This window comes from Lepisma saccharinum, chromosome 16 (assembly GCF_977018435.1).
Source record: "Lepisma saccharinum chromosome 16, izLepSacc3.1, whole genome shotgun sequence".
NCBI classification, from domain to species: Eukaryota; Metazoa; Arthropoda; class Insecta; order Zygentoma; family Lepismatidae; genus Lepisma; species Lepisma saccharinum.
In genome coordinates this window covers 37058826-37083049 of record NC_139244.1, presented here as the reverse complement: position 1 = coordinate 37083049, position 24224 = coordinate 37058826, and the positions used below count along the sequence as shown (strand labels likewise).

Sequence of the window (24224 nt, the reverse complement as noted above, 5' to 3'; positions counted from 1 at the left end):
ACAGTAAAGTAAAGTAAAGCTTAAGTGAATCTTTGCCAACAAATCTGCAGAAGTAATGACACAACAAATGCTAAAGTAAATATATGTGCTTTCAACGTCGCCTTTCCGCCTGAGGGATTATGGTAAAACCTATGATATGGCATGCCACTTTCACTTGCACGAATATACTACAAACAACAAGGGAGTTTTCAGACTGAAGCGGCAAGCGATATCGGGATTTCGCACAGAAGCATTGGATCTAAAGCAAACCATTCACCAGCCACGCTTGCGCAAATAACAGGCCGGGCCAACACAATGCACGGTATTGATAAAAAGGCCCAGTCCGAGCAACAAGCGACACCTCCAATTTGTCGTGTCGCTATAATTTTTTTTTTTTTTTTTTTTTTTTTTTAATGTTGGTTTCCAAGAAACACGTATCGCTGGAGTCTGAAAGCTTCCTTTCGAACCAATTCAACACGAGAAAATGCACGTGTCGCTTCGACTGGACTGTTGTTTTGTCAGCACCATGCATCGTGTCGCCTCGGTCTGTTGTACTCGTATGCAAGGTGAATTGTTTCCTTTAGGTGCTTCGAGGTGTAATCTCCGTACTACTTAAAAGTGAATCCTCAGTGATCAATGAAATTTCTCGAACCAAAGCGACACAAGAAGCTGCACGTGTCGCTCAGATTCCCAATAGCGTGTATTGTGCCGCCTGAGACTTGATTTCCCATGAGCGGTAAATGCTTATTTATAGACTAAATGGGCCTGTGTCGCTTGTCACTTCGGTACGAACCACTGCTGTCGCGTGTTGCTTCGGTTTGAAACCTCACTAAGAGGCGTGCTTTTCACCACAACACAATACGCAGATAAACGATCAACATGCTTAACAAAATGCAAGTCGTACAAATACTTTCCGGGTACCAATCCTTTCTTCGTTCTGCTTGTATCAACAGGTTTCGTCTCTCTACGTCCTTCGGAAACCTACGAAGTGATACTTGAGTCAATAAATTTGTTCCCGATCGAACTGTGAAACCATATCCTACACAGTTGACACCCTATTTCCTTGTAAAAGAATCTCCACCTTGCTCTTTCATATTAATGTCCATAGCACCTTAACCGTAACCGGATGTTCGAGGGGAACCAGACGAGTGCGCATGCTCCGCAGTAGCTCCGCCTTTCACAGGATTTTTTTATTCCTTTAGTTATCCAGAAAATTGATTTTGTTTGATTTAGGGGTTGTCTGTATGTTTTGTATGGAAATGCTACTTCAAAATGATATTTTACTGTCTTTGTGAATAAGCTTACTTTTGTATTTAAATTTTCCTCCATGAGCACATCAGTCCAGTTTTCTTTCTTTAAGGAATATTCAAAGTTTCCTATATTTTCCTTGGTGAATTTTCTTTTTGCTACAGTAGTGATATGTTTTGCAGTTTTTACTTTTATATTCTCTGGTATATGGACACTTATGAAAACTGCTTCATGATCGGACAAAGCTAAAGGTAAAATATTTGTGGTATATTCAAAAAAATCTTGGTTAATAAGGAGACTAATGGGAGAAAATTGTCAGAGAAAGAAGATAAACGAGTGTTGCATGTCACTTGACATTTCAGTGTAAAATCTCCATAAAGGTCACCTGCCACCACAAAAGAAATTTTAAATAATAATGGAAAGGTGTCTCAAGATTTCCTTGAATTGTGCCAGTTAAATTGATCCTAAGTAGATCTGGAAATGGCATTATAGTCGAGCATCGGAATTAGGAGCACCTGGGGCAGATGTTCTAAGATCGGAATTTTCCCGTCCTCGCCCCCACATTAAGCGGCTCTGGGGCGCGCCCAGCCTCAAATTAATATGTACCTGGGGTCAACTCGGGAAGGGGGAAGGCGGCCGGAGCGTGGTGCTGATTACATCACCTCCAAAATGGACTTGAACTGGGCAAGAGTATGTGTGCACTTTGCATCAACAAACACGTTCGTTTGGAACGAGCATAATAAGGGAAATTGAAATCAACTGTTGTAACCAAAATGTGATGATAGGATTACATGGGTCTTCTTTATCGCACAACGCGAGGACAAACCTGCGTTCTGACGTCACTGCAAAGTACTTTCTGTGTTAGGCTAAGTTGTGAAGTTAGGCATGTTAGGTTTAGTTCTCTTAGCATAAATAATACATTTACACTGTATTTATACTAACACAATCAAACCTAAGAGACCTAACTTAAGAACTTAGATAATTCACCTCTGACGTCAGAGAGCCAGGTTATCTTCGTGTTGTGCGATAAGAGACGCTCAGTCAGATTTACATTCAACGAGTTCGGGTTTTAGTCTGTGCACATAGATATCGTCTGTAACTCTAAAACAAAATAGACCGAATATTACACTTAACATGTAATATTTAATTAATTAGCTTCGTTTCCTTTTCAACTGTGTTCATATCTTCAGGATAATATAACAGGTTCGTATATTGTTAATATTACTGCATTTTCTTGTATTTTTCCAAACGACAATCACGGAAACCTGAACGTACAAGGCGCATTTATTTGCAGAATTAAGACTTATGTATATGAACGCAATCCAGTAATAAGATGTTTTTTTATATTGCATTTAATTTCTTTTGGTTATCGCCGCTTATTATTGCAGTAGCCGTGTCAATGAAAGCGGAATATTTCCCAACCTCTCTAAATCATAAAATGGGTAAATTTTTCGTATCGGACAAACGGATTCAAGAAAACAGATTTTTACAGATTGAGATTTTGCTCTTTTGTTATAAGAACTCTGTTTTTGTGGGATCGAATTATTAGGCCCAGGTTCCGAATGTTTAATTCAGTTTAATTTTTTGAACAGAAAAGCAGGACACACATGGATGCTTGGGGGGGGGGGGGTTGCAGCTATAAGTAAAAGAGCACAGGGTCAAGTAAACACCGCTCCCCTTTCTTTGTCAAAGGAAAGGTCATGCTGCTTACATATCCTGAAATATTACACAATTCTCTTTCATCTGTTTTCTTCTTGATTTGATTTTTGTTATTTAACCTCACTTTTCTGTCACTTTTGGCAAATTGCAACAATGAATGTGAGTGATATGATTAAATTCATGAATGGATACTCACAAAGAACATCCATGCCTGGGTTGGGATTCGATTCCAGGATCCCTGACATCCTTGCGTTCAACCACTCCACCACAGAAGTCTTCCCTTCGGTATCAGTCTGTTATAGCCAAAACACATTTCACTCGTCCATTTCGTCATTTTTTTACATTCGTACTTACTTATTATGCATTGCGAAACATTGTTTAAGGTGGGATTTTGCTATTTTCAGTGAAATAACATCAATTTTGTACATTACGAGTATTTATTGTTTGTTTGTTTTTCGCTTTCTTTATACGCAATATGGCGGGCAAATCTTGACTAGCGTTGCCTATCATCTGTGGGCATGCAGTGTTTCAACCTTCTTAACCGAAAAATTCCTATTTTCGTGTTACCGATTTTGTATTTTCTTCCGGGTTCCAAAATCCCACGAACCATGCACGCATAGCCCCACACACCATTTACGGATAGCCCCACAAACCATTCATAAATAGCCCCACGAACCATGCACAGCAAGGTTAGGTTAGGCAAACATAGTTAAAATTGTCATGTTCTGGAAAAACAATGGCGTCATTGGAAACACTGACCGGGGGTTACGTCATCGAATGCACGGAACATTTGGTTCACGTAGTCGAAGGTAATGGAGGCAAGAGCTTTTGTGCATCACAGAGACATTAATGTCGAAAAATACATGTTTTACCGGCCGAATAAATTGAACGAAGGGAGAAAACACTTCGACGACCTTTCAAAAGTCTACAGAAACTCAGTTCCGTAAGTACTTTTTCCTATAAAATTGAAGAAATGTGTTTTGGCTATAACAGACTGTTACCATTATTAAAATTTCGGTAACCACCAAACGTCTCTAATTCCCTTATTTTCGTATTTTTCACATTGATACTCACATATTCTGCATTCGTAAGGATTCTTCTATTTCGCGTTTCGTTTTTTGCAGGCAAATAGTCTCAATTTTCGAAATATCGAGTATTTTTATTTTGTTCGCTTTTGCTTGCGTTACACGCGATATGGCGGAGAAATCTTGACTAGCGTAGTCCATGATCAGTGGTTATGCAGTGTTGCGACCTTCTTCATAGCAAAATATCTAGTTTCTAGTATGCAGAATACTTAAGTATGAATGTGAAAAATACAAAAATAAGGGAATTAGGGACGTTTGGTGGTTACTGAAATTTGAATGATATGGATAACAACATAGACCTTTAGCCTAAAAATAAACTTGAGTCTGCTGACGTCAGAACGGAAGGTAGCAAGAGTGTTGTGCGATAAGTGATTGAAATAAATCAAAGCAACTGATTGTGAAATAGGTAATACACGTCTCGTACTCTCATTTGATGTCAAAGAAAAAGTCTGACGAACTTTGGATTTTTTTCCCACCTACTCGGAGCGAATTGACAATATAGAGAAAGGCTCCAATTTTGTTAATTTTCGGTATACTAACTAATTTTGGCCTCCTAATCATGAATCTCTTGTTAAAATGCAGGGTATTTATCTGATTTGTTTGAAATTTGGGATAATTACTAATTTGGGCCTCGTAATCATGAATCTGCACTTAAAATTTGGCGCTCACGTATAAATTTGGCGTTGATTTGGAGGCAGGTGAATCCCGCCAATTTCTAACATGCCCTTAACAGGGAGTCTATAGAAACAGGCGGGGCCTCAATAGCGGTTGGGGGCGGTAAGTCGATTACCCCAGGGGCGGAGCCCGGAACCGGCGGGAAATTCGGAAATCGAGGATGTGGAAATACGAACTTAATTGAGATTATTTTGCTATTTGCACGTGTGAGCACCAAATTTTAACTGCTGGCGCTTATTTGGGTGCAAGTGAATCCGGCCAATTTCTAACATGCCCTTAACAGGGAGTCTATAGAAACAGGCGGGGCCGCGATAGCGGTTGGGGGCGGTAAGTCGATTACCCCAGGGGCGGAGCCCGGAACCGGTGGGAAATTCGGAAATCGAGGATGTGGAAATACGAACTTAATTGAGATTATTTTGCTATTTCCACGTGTGAGCGCCAAATTTTAACTGCAGATACGTGATTACGGGGCCGAAATTGGTGAGTATACCGAATTTCAAACAAAACGAAGAAATTCCCAGAATTGTCAAATCCCTCCTTAAAATTCCATGTTGAGTTACAAATTGTACTGGATTTTGAACCCCATCGAATTTCACCATGCATCCTTTGCACGTCATGGTGTCGCAAGTTCGTTATGACAAATGATGAACAGTAACGCAGGTTTATTTACGTTCTATAACTGTTACACAGTTACAAAACCGCGTATTTGGAAACACTGACAGGTTGTTACGTCATGAAACGCTCGCAAATATTTGGTTCACGTAGTAGACGGACAGCAAGGGAACAGCTTTCGTGCATCGGAATGAAATTAATGTCGAAAATTACATGATTTACCGCCAAAAAAAATTCAACGAGGGAAAAACAAAATTCCAAGACCTTCCTAAAGTATAAATAAACGCATTTTGGTAAGTAATTTCTCCTATAAAATTGAAAAAAGACGTTTTGGGGAAACGAAAATTTTACCCCCCCCCCTTTTTTTTTGGTTCAGTAAAATTACCATTTTACTTGTTCTATCCGCTTGTTCATAAAAATTTCTTCGTCCTTATTTTATTCTCTTAAATTAGAGATGTATAGGACGGGATACGAATGGGAAGGAAATTTCGTAATGCCACACACCAGATGGGACTGCAGACTAATGTCTGCAATTTACTGATAGTTTCTGAATTTCTGCGATAAGAAACTGCATTGAGACTGTCAGATCAGTAATTTTTTCCCCCTCGAGTCATATTAAAGAAATTTGATTCTTAAAAACGTAGTGACACAAGATGAACAGAAAAGTATCGGTACTAAGTAGCATGACTTCGTGACTACATACACACAACTTCGTCGGGTCCAGGAATTCCTCCCCCACCTGCTCCTCAACAAGCTTCCGGCCAACAGTGTCCTGGATTTTCACGTACGAAATAAACAACCCTAATCATACCAAAAGTTGATCCACCCCCCCCCCCCCACATGAACTATATATACACGCCCATGTGTATAACAGTATCCCATACTGAAATGGTATGATATATTTTGAATTTTGTTCTGCGAAAAAAGCTGCCTCATCTCGTTACCCCGAACGCATTAATTGGTTGGTTCACAACTTCACCACTAAGGATCCTATCGAGGCGAGACATGGCAGCCTTGGTCTCGTTCTCGTTGAGAGTTGTAAATGTCTGTCTTGTGTTTATTTGTAAATGTCACATTAACAGTCTCGTCTCAATTTATAAACATCAGTCTCGGTTTGGGAGGACAATTCTCGTTCTCGTCTCAAGTCTCGAAAAATAAAGAATGAACAACGTATGCAAAGGCTTATCAATATAAATACAAAAAAAACCTTTCTTAATATATATATATATTTGACTCCTCGTTTCGACGGTACGAAAACTGAATATTATCCTGCTTATATATGCATCCCAAACTGTAGATTCAGAATTACCAGGAATGAATTGGCGTTGTAATTATTATACACAAAATTCATGATTTATCTGAGGCAGTCGCATGTTCCAGGTTTAACTCTCGACCTGGGCCTGACCGTTTCCTTGTGAGTGACATTTCATTGAACTGGAAATTGTTACATGGGAGGATGTTTGCTCGAGACTTTGGGGACAGCTAAGGGGATGCTTCTATTGTTAATGTTAGTGTTGCTCACGAGACGAGACATTTTCCGTCTCGTCTCATAAAAGGAGATTGGACAAGTGAATGTTTTTGAAATGAGATGGGACAGAAGAAAAAGTTCGTCTCGTATCGTGCCAGGTTGGGTGATACTTTTGATGTTTGATGGTAGTGTGTGTGCAGGGGAGGATGTCCTCCTGCACCCCGACTTCGAATACTGCTTGTAGTCATTCATCTTCATTGTAGCGATTAGCCAAAAGTGGGAATAAACGTGATGTTAGAGATGATACATAATAAATTAACCATGCGTTCTCATCGTTGTGGTTAAACAAAGTGAACTGAAAAGCGACATAAAAGTAGGCTAAATACAAAAATTTGCAATATATAGGCTATATTAACTGAAGAAAACTCATTTACTGCAGGAAATTTTAAAACTCACCATACCTTTTTATACCGTATCACCTCTTATATTGCAGAAATTAGCATGTAAACCAGAGTGTTCTAAACGTATTATCTTAAAATTTGCGAAGAAAATATTATGACGAAAATAATTGTAATTCCAGAAAAGGCATTCCTATAACATTAAGTTCTTGCCAGTCAGAATCAACCTATGTATTCGCAATGAATAAGGCTGTTCATGTTTTCAGCCATTGACTGTTACAAGGTATGCTTTGTCACCCTAATGGGAAAACCCTCTAACAAGTGGCTGAATTATAGTAAATACTGCTATACTGCTAGGGCATAATTCACATTTTACACAGTAACAAGTGACTTTGCTGTTGCTTCCGCGGCTCATGCTAAGTTGACGGGACGAGCAGAAGCCCTGCCTGCACGCATTTCAAAGTGATGACGTCAGAGGACCTCCTGTATGTGGAGAGGACGTTTTCAAATCCGTGACGTAGTAGGTGAATTTCAGTGGTGTTGAAGGCATGTTTCTCGAGAACCAAAACAAATATCGCCGAGATATTTTGCACACCTCATGTTTGTGTCATTGTCTGTAAAATGAATGGATTTAAAACGTTTTTCATGTCAAAGTGGAAATGTCCATTTTCAAAACTCCCCTGCATATAGGCCTACTTTTAGTCACTACTTGACACCTTACATATCACGAATAAACTGCATGCGATATATGCTTCTAAGCCATAAATATAAGACTAAAGTCGCGAGCAAAGCGAGCGTGAACATTTTTAGATCTACAAGTATTTCTATGCAAACTAACAATACTATTAATTTAAAAGGCACTAAAAGTTTCACAGAGGTTAACAATTCGTCTGGATATTTCGCAGGATGCTGTTGAAAAGTAGGACATAATTGTTTTTTTTTTGGAGTAGCATCGCAGACTGCAGGACATGACCCTGAAAAAAAGGACTGTCCTGCGAAAATTAGTACGTCTGGTCATCCTAGGTTACTTAATTAGTGTTTTCTGGAGAACAGTTTCTCCTTTCCATATGTGATTCTTTGTTTGCGAGCTGCGGTTTATTTACTGTTGTCTTGGATATATACCTCTGCTGCCATCTACGTCATGTGCGTAGGGTGCGAAGGTGTATTGCATACGTAAATGCTTTCATTGTTAGGTTAGGCAGCAGCAGCAGGGAGTGGATGCCAAAATGGGGGGGGGGAAGGACAGTTTACTTACTCTCGGTAGACGGGGCTTAACATTAAGAGACCATAGTGCCGGGACAAAAGTGGGTCAACTTCCCTCCTCCCTAATCGCTGCACCGTTAGTCAGGTCAGATTTAGGGTTCTTGGCATTAATAAAACATCCTCAAATCATTTTGTTGTTAGGTCAGGTGTAGTGCTCTTTGCATTAAAATGATGCCCATAAAAGCTAGATCACATAATATCTGGTCTGTAGCACAAAAATCAGGTGGAATTGTGCATCTGAGACAGCTGAAAAGCACAGATACTTCCGTGATTTACTTTTCAAATCCTAATTTCTTCAGTAAATAATACTTAGTGAAGTTTTTAACTGTGCTAGTTAGTTTCTCCAAGCTTCAAACTTCCTTCCACAATTCTCTTCAGTATTCCCAGTATTCTAAAGCTCTTCCAAATATTCCCATTAAATTTGTGAAATGTTTGCTAGCAGCCATTTTTTTACTGTTGTCTTGGATATGGACTGCCGCTGCTAATATGTCCCATGATGTGAGGTATGAAGGGATTTTCTTCCAAGGCCTGAACACACAATATCTGGTATCAGACATGAAACCCCTGCTTTGAGCCTTGCGTGAAAATCTGTAACATATCGGAAAATCCAAGTGTACATGTTTTATTCATTAGCAAATCATAATTTTAAGCATTGTAAAGTTTGTGTAATGTGAATTTCATTGGTGAATATTCTATTCATGTTTTATCTCACATCTGAAGTGAGAGAAATGTAGTTTAAAGTATTCCTGAATCGCCATTCATCTTGTAGGGACTGATTGGGTGAATTGAAGTAAAATCTTTCCTCAATTCCAATTCAAAATATCCATACACAGTTCATACAGCTTGCTGTTTTACAGAACAGTAATGGGATTCTATAATTGGAAAGCTTGTAATGTGTGTGGTTTAATTCTGCGCAAGTCTCCATTACAGCATTACCATGAAAGCTGTTTATATGCAGCTTATTTTTGCTCATACATAAAGCTTTTAGAAAGAAAAATGGAAATCTCTCAGTTGGTTCGTGTAGGTACTGGATTTCATGTTCATTAGCATAATGTCTTGAAGCATTTTATAATAATCTAAGTCAATCTTCAGAAAAACTTTTCGAATACTTGAACTTACATTCACCTACCTTACCTTTGCTTTACACATCCTTGTCCACGTCATCGCAGAACCATCAATTCTAATTGTGTTGATCTGCAGTGTTCTTGGCGTAATCTGTCCGAGAGGCTTCATGGGAAATCTTATACTCTCCTGTAGCAGAATTCGTTCTTGTATCAAAGTTCTGTTGTCAGTAAAATTCAATTGGAATTATTAGTAGGAATCTCTGTTATCATTTGTTGATTGATTTAGTTTATTTTACTTTGCGTTTTGTGCCTCTTGGCTAATTTGCGAAGATGGGGATGAGTGATGAAATTATGAAATTCATGAATGGACATTCACAAACAACCAAGCCTGAGCGGGAATCGAACCTGGGACACTTGGCATCGCAGCTCGGCCACAGGGTCCGGCTGTTATCATTTGTCTATGCCTTTTCTGATAAATGAGGGCTGTCCAAACATTTTGTATGTAGCATGACAGCAAATTATCATGGTCCATATTGCATTTTACTGTCATTAAAGTCTATGCTTCAAAATAAAATTATAGATATTATGGGTACTATGGCAGGCTTTCCTGTGGGCCACAGTTTGGGCAACTTTAAACTTAATAAAAATTCTTGTTGCTTTGTAATGCCTTGTGTAATGGAAATGGTCTAATGTTTTAGAACATTTTTTTTTTCGATTATTCAGTTTTCTGGAATAAAATTTTGAGTAATAGTTTATTAAATATCATACTTGTTAATTAGTGCAAGGAAAATAAAGCTCACAAACCAATAATAAAATTAGTCTGAGGTTATTAAATATACGAGGGGCATGTAAAAAAAAAGGACCAATTGGTTATTACAGAGCGAGAAAATTTTCATTTTGATGCTATACAAGTTCATACCCTGGCTATTATTCTACATAGTCACCATGGTGCTCCAAGCATTTTTGGTACCGTGGAATAAGTTTACGTAGACCCTCTGCGTAGAAATCTGCCAACTGGGATTTCAACCAGTCGAGAACTGATGTCTTGAGAACTTCACTATCATCGAAACGTTGCGAAGCAAGCCACTTTTTGAGATGAAGGATCAGAAAGTAATTACTTGGGGCATGATCGGGACTGTATGGTGGGTGATTAAAATGTTCCCTTTGGAATTTTTGAATTGTCGCAACAGTAAGGTCAGCTGTGTGTGGGCGGGCATTGTCATGAATAAGCAGAATTCCAGACCGTAAAGTTCCTCTTCACCGGTTTTGGATGGCACATCGCAGATTAGACAGTGTTTGGCAATACACATCTGCTGTGATAGTTTGTCCTGGTTCCAGGAATTCCACGAGGATTACACCTTTTTGTTCCCAAAACACAGTTGCCATGATTTTGCGATGTGATGGTGCTTGCTTGAATTTCTTTGGTTTCGGTGAACCGGAGTGATTGCATGGATTGCTGCTTTGACTCACCAGTGACGTATGATATCCAAGTTTCAACTCCAGTCACTATGTGAGAAAACAAGTCATCCCTCCTTCTCCCAGTGGGCCAAAAATCACATGCTGATTTCATTCTTTCATCTTTATGAGTGTTTGTCAACATTTTTGTATTTGTAAAATACCTAAAAATGTAATCTATGGGAAATGGACATCTGAAAACAGCTGTTGAAGAGAACATGACAAAATATTTTTGATTATGCATAAATTCTCCAACTACAAAACAATGGTGATGTATTTTATTCATTGTTAACTCAAATGTATTTGTAAATTAAATAAGAGATTGTATCTTTGTCAGAGAGAGACAGAGGGGGGGGGGGGAGTGTTATAGATTGAGCTGAAGAAATAACAGAGGGTTGAGTTAGAATCCTGTAATTGAATTTCTTCATTCTTGTTCACAGTTAAAATAAAAAAAGAAGAAGAAGTGAAGAAAATTGGACAAATGTGTATTGGAAAATTACTTATTTAATTACAAGACCTAAAGCAAAGACTATAGAGGCATGCCCTATCAATGGCAATAGTCATGCTTAGAGAACACAGTAGAAGAGGAAAATAATAATAATAACAACAATAACAAGTTTAGTTGCAGTTATTTTGGAAGTAAATGCAAAAAATGCAGCATTGTTTTAGATCGCCATAAAGCTAATTTATTCATATTTTCCCTTTGAATTTAATTCCATATGTTGAATTTAAATCAGTGAAGTGCAATTGCAGTCATATACTTACAAGAAAGTTAAACTTCAAGTCCAATATGGCATGGTGAGATATTGAATAATATTCCTGATTTTAATTCTGTGGACGTTCAGGACCAAGAGGCAACTTTTGCACTCTGTGCATTTTTCACAAAGGCCCAATGTATGGTCACTTCAGCACTAAATTTAACTTCTCACCCCCCCCCCCTCCTTCTCAGATGGTAAAATTTTAGATCGACTCCCTGACCAATAGCATCGAACCTTTCTTGGAGATGTTAATTTAGATTATTATATAAGAACGGGTACATAGTAACTGCAAATATTAAATATTTTAAAATCAAAGTATGACTGTATATGATTAGAAAATAAGAGATCAAAAATAGTAATGAGTGTATGTCTGTGCATTCCCAATGTGATGTAATTAAGCAGTAATATTATTATTATTTCCTTTACTTTTTCTGGTAATCATTTTTTGGTGAAGGCAGAGTTTTTTTTTAAAAAAAAAAATTTTTAAAAAATTCAGCAAATGAGCAAAAATATTGGCAGAATAAAAGTTTACCTCTGCCAGTGGGAGGGTATGCCACACCACACCACTGCCCTCTTGCATATTCTAAAATTCTTTGTAAGATTGCACTTTATCTGTGTTAGGAGCTTTTGAATATAAAACTTAACATAATTTCAAAGAAAATATGATTCAAAAAACATATTGTTGTCAGTATTCTGATTCATAATGCTAGAGGACAGCTTTGTGGTTCAGATATCACTTTTTTTTTTTATATAGGACAATCTTGATTAGCTTTTGTGCACAGTACAATAAAACTTTGACCTGTGACCTTTTGTTTTCAAATTTCATCCTTTTTTCCAAATACATGCACTATCATGAATTTTGGTCTGCATTTTTCTTAATTTATTTACAGGTAACTTTTTATGAATGGAAATGGATGATACCGAAAGGATAGTTCTGAAAGTGGAACCACCAGACTATGAAGATAGCAGTGACCTTGAAAAAGAAGATACAGAACAAAATAAGTACGAAAATATTTTTAAGGTTTCTGTCAAAGTTGAAATTGAAACTGATGATGATGAGGATGATGATTCTTCTGAAAATAGAGGAAGCGAGTTAAGATTGTCAGATGAATCCACATTAACAGACTGTGGGGCGGATGACGCCAAGCCCTGTTTTGTTCCTTGTGACGTGGTAAAGCAAGAGCCTGACATTCCTTCTGAAACAAGGTAAGATTTTCTGTTTAATTAAACAAATAGAACATTAACACTGTGGGATCTGAAATTGATCATTACGAATAGATCTTTTATGATGCTGCACATACTGTGCAGAATTTAGGTGAGCTGTTAGTCCAAACATGAAATCCAAAATATACAGGGTGATTCAAGAGTCCAGTCCCATAGGACAACTCTATTATTAGTGCACATGGTGAGAAATGGAAGGAGGAGGAATTTGTTGAAAATGTGTAGTATTCAATCTAAACTGCTTGAATTTTCAATTTAGCACACATGTTGCCAGATGCTTCATCTGGAATACGACATGAATATTGTCATATTTCAGCAAGACATGCAGGCTGAAGATAGTTTTTGCTGATTACCTCCAAACTATGTTTTCTGAGATACTCCCTTCTTCCAGCTAACCCTTCAATTACTTTTATTTTGAGGAGTGAACTAGATGGAGATGGAGGGACAACGTTGAGATGGACCTAAGGGAAATCGGTAGGGATGGAAAAGAGTATATAGATCTTGCTCAAGATAGGGAAAGATGGAAGGCCTGTGTTGCTGCAGCCATGAACCTTCAGGTTTTAGAAGGCTAGAGAGTTAGTTAGTTAGTGCACTAGATTGTCCTGCATTGTGGCCGTGCAGTCTTAAGGTGTCAGGCTTTGGGCTCTGGCTATGGGACACACACGTTTGAATCTCCTGGGGGAAGGATAACAACTTCTCCTGAGATTTCAATCTTTTAATGGGACCAGTGGCCACCCAGCAACGTGAGCAGATTGGGGAGCTATGAATGAGTAGCGTAACCCGGTCATAGAAAACCTTCAACAGCCACTGGGGGTTTCGTCATCCTGACCACACCACCATAATGTGGTGTTGGAGTGAGGCTGGCAGTTTCTAGGTAGGCACTGACCCTCACAGACTGTTACACTATATGTTTTAGTGCACTAGGTACTTGCATTTCACACTCAAGAATTGCTATTCATATATAGTGATGTGTAACGATACTTTTAGTGTTGAATAGCTCATATGCCATGTGGTGTAATGCAAATGTTTTACATGTTTGTGATTTACATGAAGAGGTACAATTTTGAGGAGCTGCTGAGGGTGACTTTTTGAGATAATCTCCCTTAACCTACAACACCAACAATCTATGAGGATGAAAAGGCATCACAATTAATAGGCTCTATTTTTAGCATAAATATGAAGGCTGTGAATTCATGGACTTATGTGAAGAATATTGTAAAGTACTAACCAAACTCTTTATAAGTACAAGAAGTTGTGATGAGAAATTGACAAGCATTGTATTAAAATTAATTAATTATGAAATTTTTCTGATCTTGATTGGTGTGAACTACCACAATTCCATTAGATACTTCTCTAAAGTGGTGCAGGTGCCAGTTACCCCTCATTTGATTTTTTTGTGCTCTAGTGTAAACTCTGGCTTCCAAATAGTTGTTAATTTCCATCCAAATGTTCTTGTTTTTTGTTGTTAATTGTGCCTCGGATACCTTCTTTGTGATGGTTGAGATGTATCTGTGTAGGTGTCAGATCCATACCGTATTCATTCTTGTTTTCAAGATGTGATTTGCATAACCCTCTCTAATGACTGAGCCTTGTTCCACCGCAAAGAAGCAGAGAAGAGTTGGTTGACCTCTTTACTATCTTTACATGCATATGTTAAATAAAAGTGGCTTGAGTACATTGAATCCAATTTACATGTAGAAAGAAAGGTTAGCATAATAGCAATTCACTAAATATAAAATGTTTAGTACCATTGAAGTCTGAAATCTTATTTGCTAATTGTGTTGTTGAAATACACCAAAGAGAAATTCAGAGAGAAAAACCTCTCTCTTTATCATCGTGTACAATTTCCTTCATTGCTATTCTTACTCTATAACAAATTGATTTGAATATTGTGCTCTGAGGGCCAAGACTTGCAATCAGTGCAGAGAATCCCATCGCTGCAGCAATATGACTTTCCTAGATTGGAGTCTTACATATTTTCAGATAGTTCCCTAATTATTCTAGGGATCCTGGGTCGACATTGAAATTTAGGAATTCTCACAGGGTATTGGTCCAGTGACTGCTTGCACCAAAGCCATGGGCACGAACTATTTGTTTACATGTGAATCAATAATGCAAATAGGAGATAAAAGAGTAAATATGAATGTTTTAAATATTTTCTGGTAAACCTGGAAATATCAACAGTCCTCAAAGAGTAGATGCATTATAAAAATATATTGGTTTGTTAATTTATAAGTATTATTCATTTCAAAATACAGTGGTGCCTTGCATAACGAACTGCTCCAGAACAGCATTTTGTTATGCAAATCGTCATTATGTGGGATGCTGTTTCCTATAGGTTACTATAGGAATAAATTTACTCTTCCTGAGTGTGGTCAAAACCTGCAAAGACACTGTAAAAAATTACAAGGAATGTCAAAAACATCATGGTTCCTATGATTGATTTGTTCACTCCATATTTGTCTGTAAAGTCCACAACCTTTAGCTCGCGAGTCTTTTTTGCCTATGATTTCTTGCCTTGTTTCAATAGTAAGTGCTTTTCTATTCTTCTCACTAATAATCTTCTAAGGTGCCATTTTAACAACAACAGCAACAAAAAAATGAATAAAAATAGGACTGAACTTTCCACAAATTTCAAATATATAACACAGATAACCACAACAATTTTTTTTGCCTGCCTTTACTGGCTGCTAAGTTGCTAACGGTGTATTCCATATGTTAGATTTTCTGACTGGTAACAATGATATACATCAAATGGTTTCATGGGGCAGTTATTCATTTCTTGTTATTTTGGCTTTCTATTCCCTAGTTGGTCTTTCTTTTAATACACTTAATAACAATCTTTTTTACATGAATTGTAGCCAGGTCGCTTCTTGTGTATAAAGTACTGTACCCTGCATCCCTGTTTGTGTAAGATAACGAAACGTGCTTGTTGAGGGGTCAATCATGTGTGACGATATTTGCGTCCAGTTCATAATGCAGAACCAGGTTTGTTACATGGGACATTTTTCAGCCCGTGTACATATTCTGTCATGGGACGTTCACTGTGCGAGGTGCCACTGTATTTAAGTGGGATGTGATATCAATACTTTGTTCGATGCAGTTTGCCTATATTTCAAGTATTTTTGCATTTGTGTGTTTCAGTTCCGCTGCTTCATTAAACTGTGAACCCTTGATTGGTGATCATGAAAAGCTGGAAAGCGATGAAAGTAAAAAGGAGGAGTGCATTCTTGGGGATGTTGGGTCCGAAGAGGGACAGGAACATAAATTACAGGAAGAACCTAGTTCAGCACGTGTACGAGTAGATAGAGAGAGACAGTTCCCATGTGATAAGTGTGATAAGGCTTACTTTCAAAAGAAGAATTTAATGCAGCACAGAAAAATTCATAACATTTGCTCCCGTTGTGGAGAATCATTTCCTCTCAAGACGGACTTACAAGAACACATGTCAACACATGCTGAAGAGGGACAGCATCGTTGTGAAGGTGAAGGTTGCGCTAAAAGATTTTTCTCCGTCGAGGAACTAAAAGTTCATATCCAGACTCACATAGAAGAAACACCTAACACCTGTGACGAGTGTGGGAGATCATATCTTTGGAAGAAAAATTTAATTAAACATAGGAAAACGCACAACATTTGCTCTCATTGTGGGGACGTATTTTACACAAAGGAGAATCTTGAGAGACACAAATTGTCACACAATTTAAAAGGACCCTTTCACTGTGAACTTTGTCCAGAAATATTTATGACTGAGGATGTCTTACAAGTGCATATTAAATCGCATTCACTTGAACGAGCTTATGGTTGTGAAATTTGTGGTGAATCTTTTCTGACAAAGAATGATCTCACACATCACAGCCGATCCCATAGTGAAGATAATAAGTATATGTGCAAGTTTTGTGGAAAGTGCTTCACGAAAAGTAATCATTTAATTAAACATAGAAAGCGGCATGGAGAGAAGACTCATATATGTGACGAGTGTGGAAAATCATTTTTCGAAAAACGAGATCTTTTGAATCATGCCAGAAGCCACACGAAAGAGCGACCCTTTGCATGTCAACAGTGCGGTAAAACATTTTGTGACACGAGTGGCTTTGCAAGGCATGTAAGAAGCCATGTTGTGGAGCGTCCTCACGTTTGCAGGTACTGTGGAAAATCTTTCACGATGAGGAGTAGCCTTCTGTACCACATAAAAATACACACTGGAGAAAAACCTCATGGGTGCCAAACTTGTGGGAAAAAATTTAGAATTGGCTGGCAACTGCAGCGGCATCAGAAAGTACATTCTCAGAAAAATACTTTCTCTGTCTTACCCATGAATGTAGTGAAACTTGAACCAGAAGGTGATTGAATTATTTTATTTGCTTTTCTATGAGATTTGTAAGTAGTTCCATAAAGTTACTAATTTATACTACAGTATGTACTGTAGCTATTTGATGTAGCAATATCAGATAATGTTATTGCATTTACTATTTATTTCAAAAACCACTATCTTGTCAGTGGTACAGGAACAGTTTTCATTTGGGGGTACAAAATTCAACCTGTATATGAGAGGTTCAGAGCACAAATGGCGAAACATTCAAGACAATTTTGAGCCAGCCCTCACGGCGGAGTGGTTAGCACATCATGCTATGACACCAGGGGTCCCGGGTTCGAATCCCTGCCTGGGCATGATTGTTTGCGAGTGTCCATTCATCAATTTCATCATATCATCACTCATCCCCGTCTTCGCAATTAGCCAGAAAGTGGCACAAAAGCAAAGTAAAATAAAGAAAATCAAATTAATCAATCAAGACAGTTTTGAGATAAAATGCACATTATGATAACTGAGTGTTATGTTTAGCTATTGGAGCACAAACATAGTGGTTGGTGCCTATGAAACTTAGAAAATACTCCTAGCACTTAAATGTTTTACAGTTCTAAAATATACATGTAAACAGGGGTGTGCCGTGACGTTTCGTGATAGGCAAGTGATGGGTCAATTTTTCATTTTGGCTAATTATAACATTTTCAAATTAAATATATGCCAAGGGTTTATTCAGAATTTTCCATATGGGGGAAGGGTGTTGGGTGATTGTGGATAAATGACTGGTATACACACACCCATTTACAACATATTTTGTAATATTTACCTGCCTTTAGCTTTTTTCTTTCTTTTTTTATAGAAATACTGTGTGGAAAGAGGGTTTATGACCTGCACCAATCCCCCCCTTTTGGATGTTATTGCATGCACATGTGGGATTTTGGGAATGTTCATGACTTTGTACTGCATTATGGAAATTACTCAAGTCACTTTGGCCTGTATACCAGGTGTGCCGGTTAATAATTCTTAATTGACCCGAAAGAAAACACATGTATCTGGGGAAAAGGTAACAAATGCTTTATTCAAAGTATGCGCCATCGCTAGCTATACATTGTGCCCATCTGTCCGTCAAATTGTGGATGCCCTTCCAGAAAAATCGTTCACATTTTGAGGTGATCCAGTCAGCAAGCCATTGTTCGACATCTTCGTAATTGTTGAAGTGTTGCTGGAAAAGTGAGTGAGACATCGATGAAAACAAGTCGTAGTCCGAAGGGGCTAAGTCTGGTGAATATGGTGGGTGGGGCAAGAATTCCCAGCAAAGTGCAGAAATTGTGTGTCTGACGCCTTTTGCTGTGTGTGATGATGCGTTGTCGTGCTGCAAAATCACTTTTCCGTGTCTTGTCGCCCAATCTGGGTGCTTTTAGATCAATGCATGGTTCAAATTGATGAGTTGTTGATGGTAGCGAACGGCATTCACTGTTTAACCTGGATTTAGAAGCTCATGGTACACCACACCCTTCTGATCCCACCAAATGCACAGCATTGTCTTCCTTCCGAAGCGATTTGGTTTTGAGGTCGACGTTGAAGGTTGTCCTGGGTCAACCCATGACTTTTTGCATTTTGAGTTCTCGAAGTATATCCCATTTTCGTCCCCAGTCACTATCCGATGCAAGAAAGACTTTCTTTCATGCCGAGAAAGCAACATTTCACACACCGTTTTTCGCTTTTCCATTTGTCTGTCGTTCAGATGATGTGGAACCCATTTTCCTGCCTTCTGGATCTTTCCCATGGCATGAAGACGATCAGATATGGTTTGGCGACCATCATTTAACTTCTCTGCCAGTTGTTGTTGCGTATCGTCTTTGTCCAACAGTTTTTGCAATTCTGCATCTTGGAATTTTTTCAGCTGGCCCGGGCGATCTTTGTCTTTCAAGTCGAAATCACCACTTTGGAATCGTCGAAACCAACGCACACACGCGTCTTGCGTTAGGACATTGTCACCATACGTTTCCACAAGGATACGATGGCTTTCACTTGTATTTTTCTTTTGATTGAACAAGAAAAGCAGGACGTGCCGTGCCTCACATGCTCCTTATTTGGTTTCCCACACAAACCCAATATCACGATCACTCGCACTCGGTTGCACATCCACGGTGTTTTGACAGGTACTGTCCTGGCAATACACTGACGTAACAGTTGAGACTGTGCACCAACCCTTGCTTCCAGCACCATCCAGCGACGATATTAAGAATTATTAACCGGCACACCTGGTAGTTACATGTTCCTAAAAATTATTTATTAATAATATTAATACCACATAACCACATAATACATAATGTCGTTGCCTTGTAATGAAGGAGTCCCGGGTTTGATACTCAGTCAAGGCGTATAGTGGTTCGGATCCCTCTTGAAACTGTAGGTTTAGTCCCAATTAACCTTTATGTGCATAAAGTGGACTTAAATTCAACAACAACCACCACATAATATTGATTTCTATTGAGACAATTTTAATTGCTTAATGAAAACGAAAATTCCATTTTTCTTACTTGGTTTGGTTATGCATATTTCAGGACAGTCTCTCATGGTTCACCACCTCCAACATTTCGTTATAAGTTCTTGAACTGAATGGTTTTGAAAGATTATCCCTAATCAAGTCCTTACCTGCACCACTCCAAATTGATGGCTAGTCTTGTTTGTCAAGCATGACTGTCATTTTCAGTATAGACCATACTCTTACAAAAGACAGCAAGAGGACCATACAAAAGACCAGAAAAACATAGGACGATGTGGCAGTAGAGAAAACATGTATCCACAGCACCCACACTTCTAAATGCACCCTTTTCCTGACTCAATTTGCAGTGTTACATACCCTCTATATTTCGGAGATACTGATCACATAACGGATATGTCCAAGTATTGGCTGGTGATTTTATTTCTCATAAATACCACACTGTCTGTGATCATTGACTAACTTCATAAACTAATTTGTTTCACACATGAATAATCGTACCAAGTTAGGTGGTGGTATGGATGCATAGAAAATTCTGGAAATTGTCAACATTTGAGACCAGTGTCGACAAATTCTTTCCAACACCCTTGCCAAAAACAAATGTGGGCATGGGATCACTTGCTTTGGACCTTTTTTAACGTGGAAGGGGGATGGACAATGGCCATGCAAGAACTGCATAAGTCACTCGAAAAACGGGGAGAAATGTGAGCAGGCTTCTTTCTTCCAATGTGATCAGCCATGCCGCATGTCCGAGCGTCATCAAGGGTGTAGCCGGTTTACGTTTGCAGCCAATACGACAGGAAATAGGGACATTGAAAAGTCTGCACATGTAAATATGTTATAGTAAATACACCCCATTGTAAGGTGTATACGTGCATTGAAAACCATGAACTTGAGATATGAACAATAATTTTGAAAAAAACAAACAACGCCAGCGGGGCTTGCTCCACCTTCTTCGACCACATGCTTTAACATGTAACTCCATTTCTATGAAAAGTGGAGTTATGCCAGTTGTGCTCTGAACTCCTCATATATATGTGGGCCATTTCATTTGAGATGAGCACATAAGGCTTTATGTTTATTAATAGAAAATTTGCAAAAATGTTCGTTCTTGTTTAGTATTTTATGGTTATTTTGAAGATTTTTTAACAGGCTAAAAAAACAGATAATTTCGGAACAGATGGAGCTCTAGGTCTCATTCTGGGTTCATTTGAAATTTAATTGAATGGAAACCCAGAAATTTGGAAACATGGAAGTTATGAGCGTCGTTTTATCTTGTGTGTGATTAGGTCTGTCTCATTCGCAACTCAAGTTGTAAATGTCTGTCTTGCTCTCGTGTTGATCTGTAAATGTTCATCTCGTTTTTTCCTCAGTGTAATCATAGTTTGTCAAAGTTTATTTTCAGTCCACTTTATGCTCAGATAAGCTAATCGGTACTGGACCTACAGTTTAAGAGGAACCTGAATCAATGTACATTGTGCTTCTAACAAGGATCGACCTTGGGACACCATGATTACAAGGCAACAGTTTTAAACGACTACCTCAGACTTGTCCCAAAATTTGAGATGAGACTGAGAGGAAACAGAGATTTCTCTCATCTTGTCACCATCTCAAATTTCAACAAAATCTCCATGGGCCTACATAGATATAAGTATAGTTTTCAAAACACAAAAGTTATGGAAACTATCGGTGAAAATTTAGAGAGGCATTTAATGACACATATCATTCATATTGGCTCTCACAATTGCTGTTTTCATTATTCCAAGTTAAAAATAGAGTGAGCTGTGTACAATCATAGAAATATATGCAAAAATTGAACTGATAAAATTGTATGATATTTTCAGTACATTTAATTATGCACAATATGAGGGAAGTACAGCATTTTCCGCTTAGAGGGATCGAGAAATAAATGTTCACTGTTTAAAAACAGAGGACAATATTGTTATGATTTTCATTACACAAGATACAGAAACTCACCAAGTTTATACACCAATAGTAAATACACAGGCTTGTGCACATACGCATGCTTGCACTCATACACGTGCTTGCACACATACACATGCTTGCGCACGCATGCCAATGTTTTATTGGGGGAACAAGCCTGACACTATTCAGTAGAGCAGATGCTACAGAACACTTGGCGGGATCTTGAATACTGTTTACATGTCTGCAGGGCAACTCAAGGTGCACACATTGAGTTGCATTGACCATTTCTCTAAACTTGGAGAGTTTCTACATCAAGGTATATAAAAAGGTGTGTTAATAAACCATTATTTACACTTCAAATTATCAATTACTTCTCGATTCCTGTAAGTGAAACACATTGTATATTGAATTTAGCATATATAGATGGAATATGAAAAGTTATGATGTATATAAATTTCATACATAGTAAAAATCCTGCAGTTACAAATTTTTTTGTGAGAATTTAAAGAAAAGGCTAAAACAGAAAATTTTGAATTAACATTTTTTTTTGTTATTTAACAGTTACTTATTTCCTTGTTTTTCTTATGTTTGTTTGTGTGTGAATACAAAATCCATGATCTCTTTACCATCTTTGAATTAAAAAGAGAAATCACATTAGATTTTCTCTCTTCCTCATAGGTGCTGAGAATGGGCAAAACACGACGACTTTCTGATGTCAGGGACATTTCTCAATAATTGTATAGAATAATATACATTTGTCAAAATTAGCCAGAGATCTAGTTTTTCAGTTTTGAGTGTTGAACACTGAACACTCACACAGCTTGATAGAATGGTTTTCACCTCTGATTTCCTACCCTTTTTACCTAACACCGTGCAGGACTCTCCTTCATACACAGCTATGCAGGACGACCAAAAACAGTGACTGTTCTGCAAATTATTGATCAAATTCATGACCCGATTCTGGCAGACTGCCACATATCAGCAAAACATGTTGTAGCAGAAATCTGGGCATTTCACATGAATGCGTTGGTGCAGTGACGGCCCCAGGGAAAATTTTGTTAGCTTGAAGGATAGCATCCCCTTTCACTGCAAGCACTGGTGTAAACAATGTAAACTACTCCAAAAAGTAATTTACAAAACTTCTGAAGGAAAAGTTTGTATCTCCTGAAAACAATCATTTCTACAACAAAATATCCTCACGCTTTCTTTGTCATCAACTATTGGGGAAAGATAAAATGAAGGCAACAAACACATGGCAATCCAAAGACAGAAGTATGATTTTTTTTCCTCAACCAAACACAGGAATATTTCATTGATTTTGTTTGCTTTACTCAGCTTTTCTGCTACTTTTGGCTAATCACGAAGATGAGGATGAGTAATGATATGATGAAATTTAAGAAACTCCACTCACAAAGGACGAAATAATGTCTTTATTAAAAAAAAAAAAAAAAAAAAAACCTTTTTCTAAAAACACTAAAATCGTTTACTTACGATTAGCGAGTAGTCCAATGTTGATTACAGCAAGGTTTCAGGTTAACTACTTTCGCCTTCTTCAGTCTTTTCTTGGCATTGGTATCATGCTGTGTCACTTATTATAAAAAAACAAGGATTGCTTAAAAGGTGCATGTGTACTAAAAAGTGATTGTTGAATGTAGTCTAAGCCTTAATGAAAACTTCCATAATTGAGCTAGAGTGAAGGCGATTGCAGATTTGTAATCTGCACGTCAATACCTTTCAATAGTATATGGTAGATTCTATTGAAAGGTCTTGACGTGCAGATTACGAATCTGCAATTGCCTTCACTCTAGCTCAATTAGGAGCAGAGCGTCCCTTTCAAATTTTTTGGGTTTTATGAAATTTTCACTTTTTTAAAAAAAATTAAAATCGCCATATCTCTGTTCCTAATTGAGCTAGGAGGGTGGTTGATAGCTAGTTGGACTCGGAATGAAGTCCTCTTTCTGATTCTACAATACAAAAATGGGGGTTTCCATTTAAAATGCCACAGTGTAAAATGAAGTGTGATATCATTGAATAGCTTTCTTTCACTTATTAAACACGTATTTTTTCGTTTTCCGATTCAATGTGTATTTCTCACGATATGTGACCGTTCCGGGACTTTTGGACCACCCAGTATATATATATATATACAGGGTGTTTCAGAGCGACCCAGACACTACCTTTTTCTCGAGAATGGAAGATCGTATCAAGTTGAAACAAAAAAAATGCACCACTATGTTGGGCCCAAAGAATCCGTAGAAAGTATTTGCAACAGCCCGAAAGCCACCCTTTGTGGTTTTAGTTGGGGGGCACATGCCCCGTTCGTGCGAATTTCAAATGGGAACGGTATGTTTGGAATTCAGATTCGGAAAGGCGGGGAAACAAAATACGATTGTCATATGAAACATTTGTCTGTACCACCTACCGTTTTCCGTGTAGAAAATGGTTTTGCAAAAAAAGTAAGGTGAGCCAAATTGAGTATACCGAGCTTAACAATTAGGATAAGTGCAACACCATAAGAGTTTATTTATTTATTTATTTATTTATTTATTCAAAGTGTCAGATACAGCACTTTTAAGGCCATTTTATACTGAAAACTCGAAG

The 24224-nt window shown here is 38.0% G+C and overlaps 1 protein-coding gene across 1 annotated transcript; it reads left to right on the top strand.

The window, feature by feature from the left end:
* The first annotated feature begins 2301 nt into the window (after positions 1 to 2301).
* On the top strand, positions 2302 to 22336 carry LOC146000557 (uncharacterized). Its single transcript, XM_083138304.1, has 4 exons — positions 2302 to 2430; positions 12555 to 12870; positions 16030 to 17228; positions 22302 to 22336. Exons 2-4 carry the CDS (start codon positions 12569 to 12571, stop codon positions 22334 to 22336), a joined length of 1536 nt encoding a protein of 511 aa, XP_082994430.1. The 5' UTR covers positions 2302 to 2430; positions 12555 to 12568.
* The last annotated feature ends 1888 nt before the right edge of the window (positions 22337 to 24224 follow it).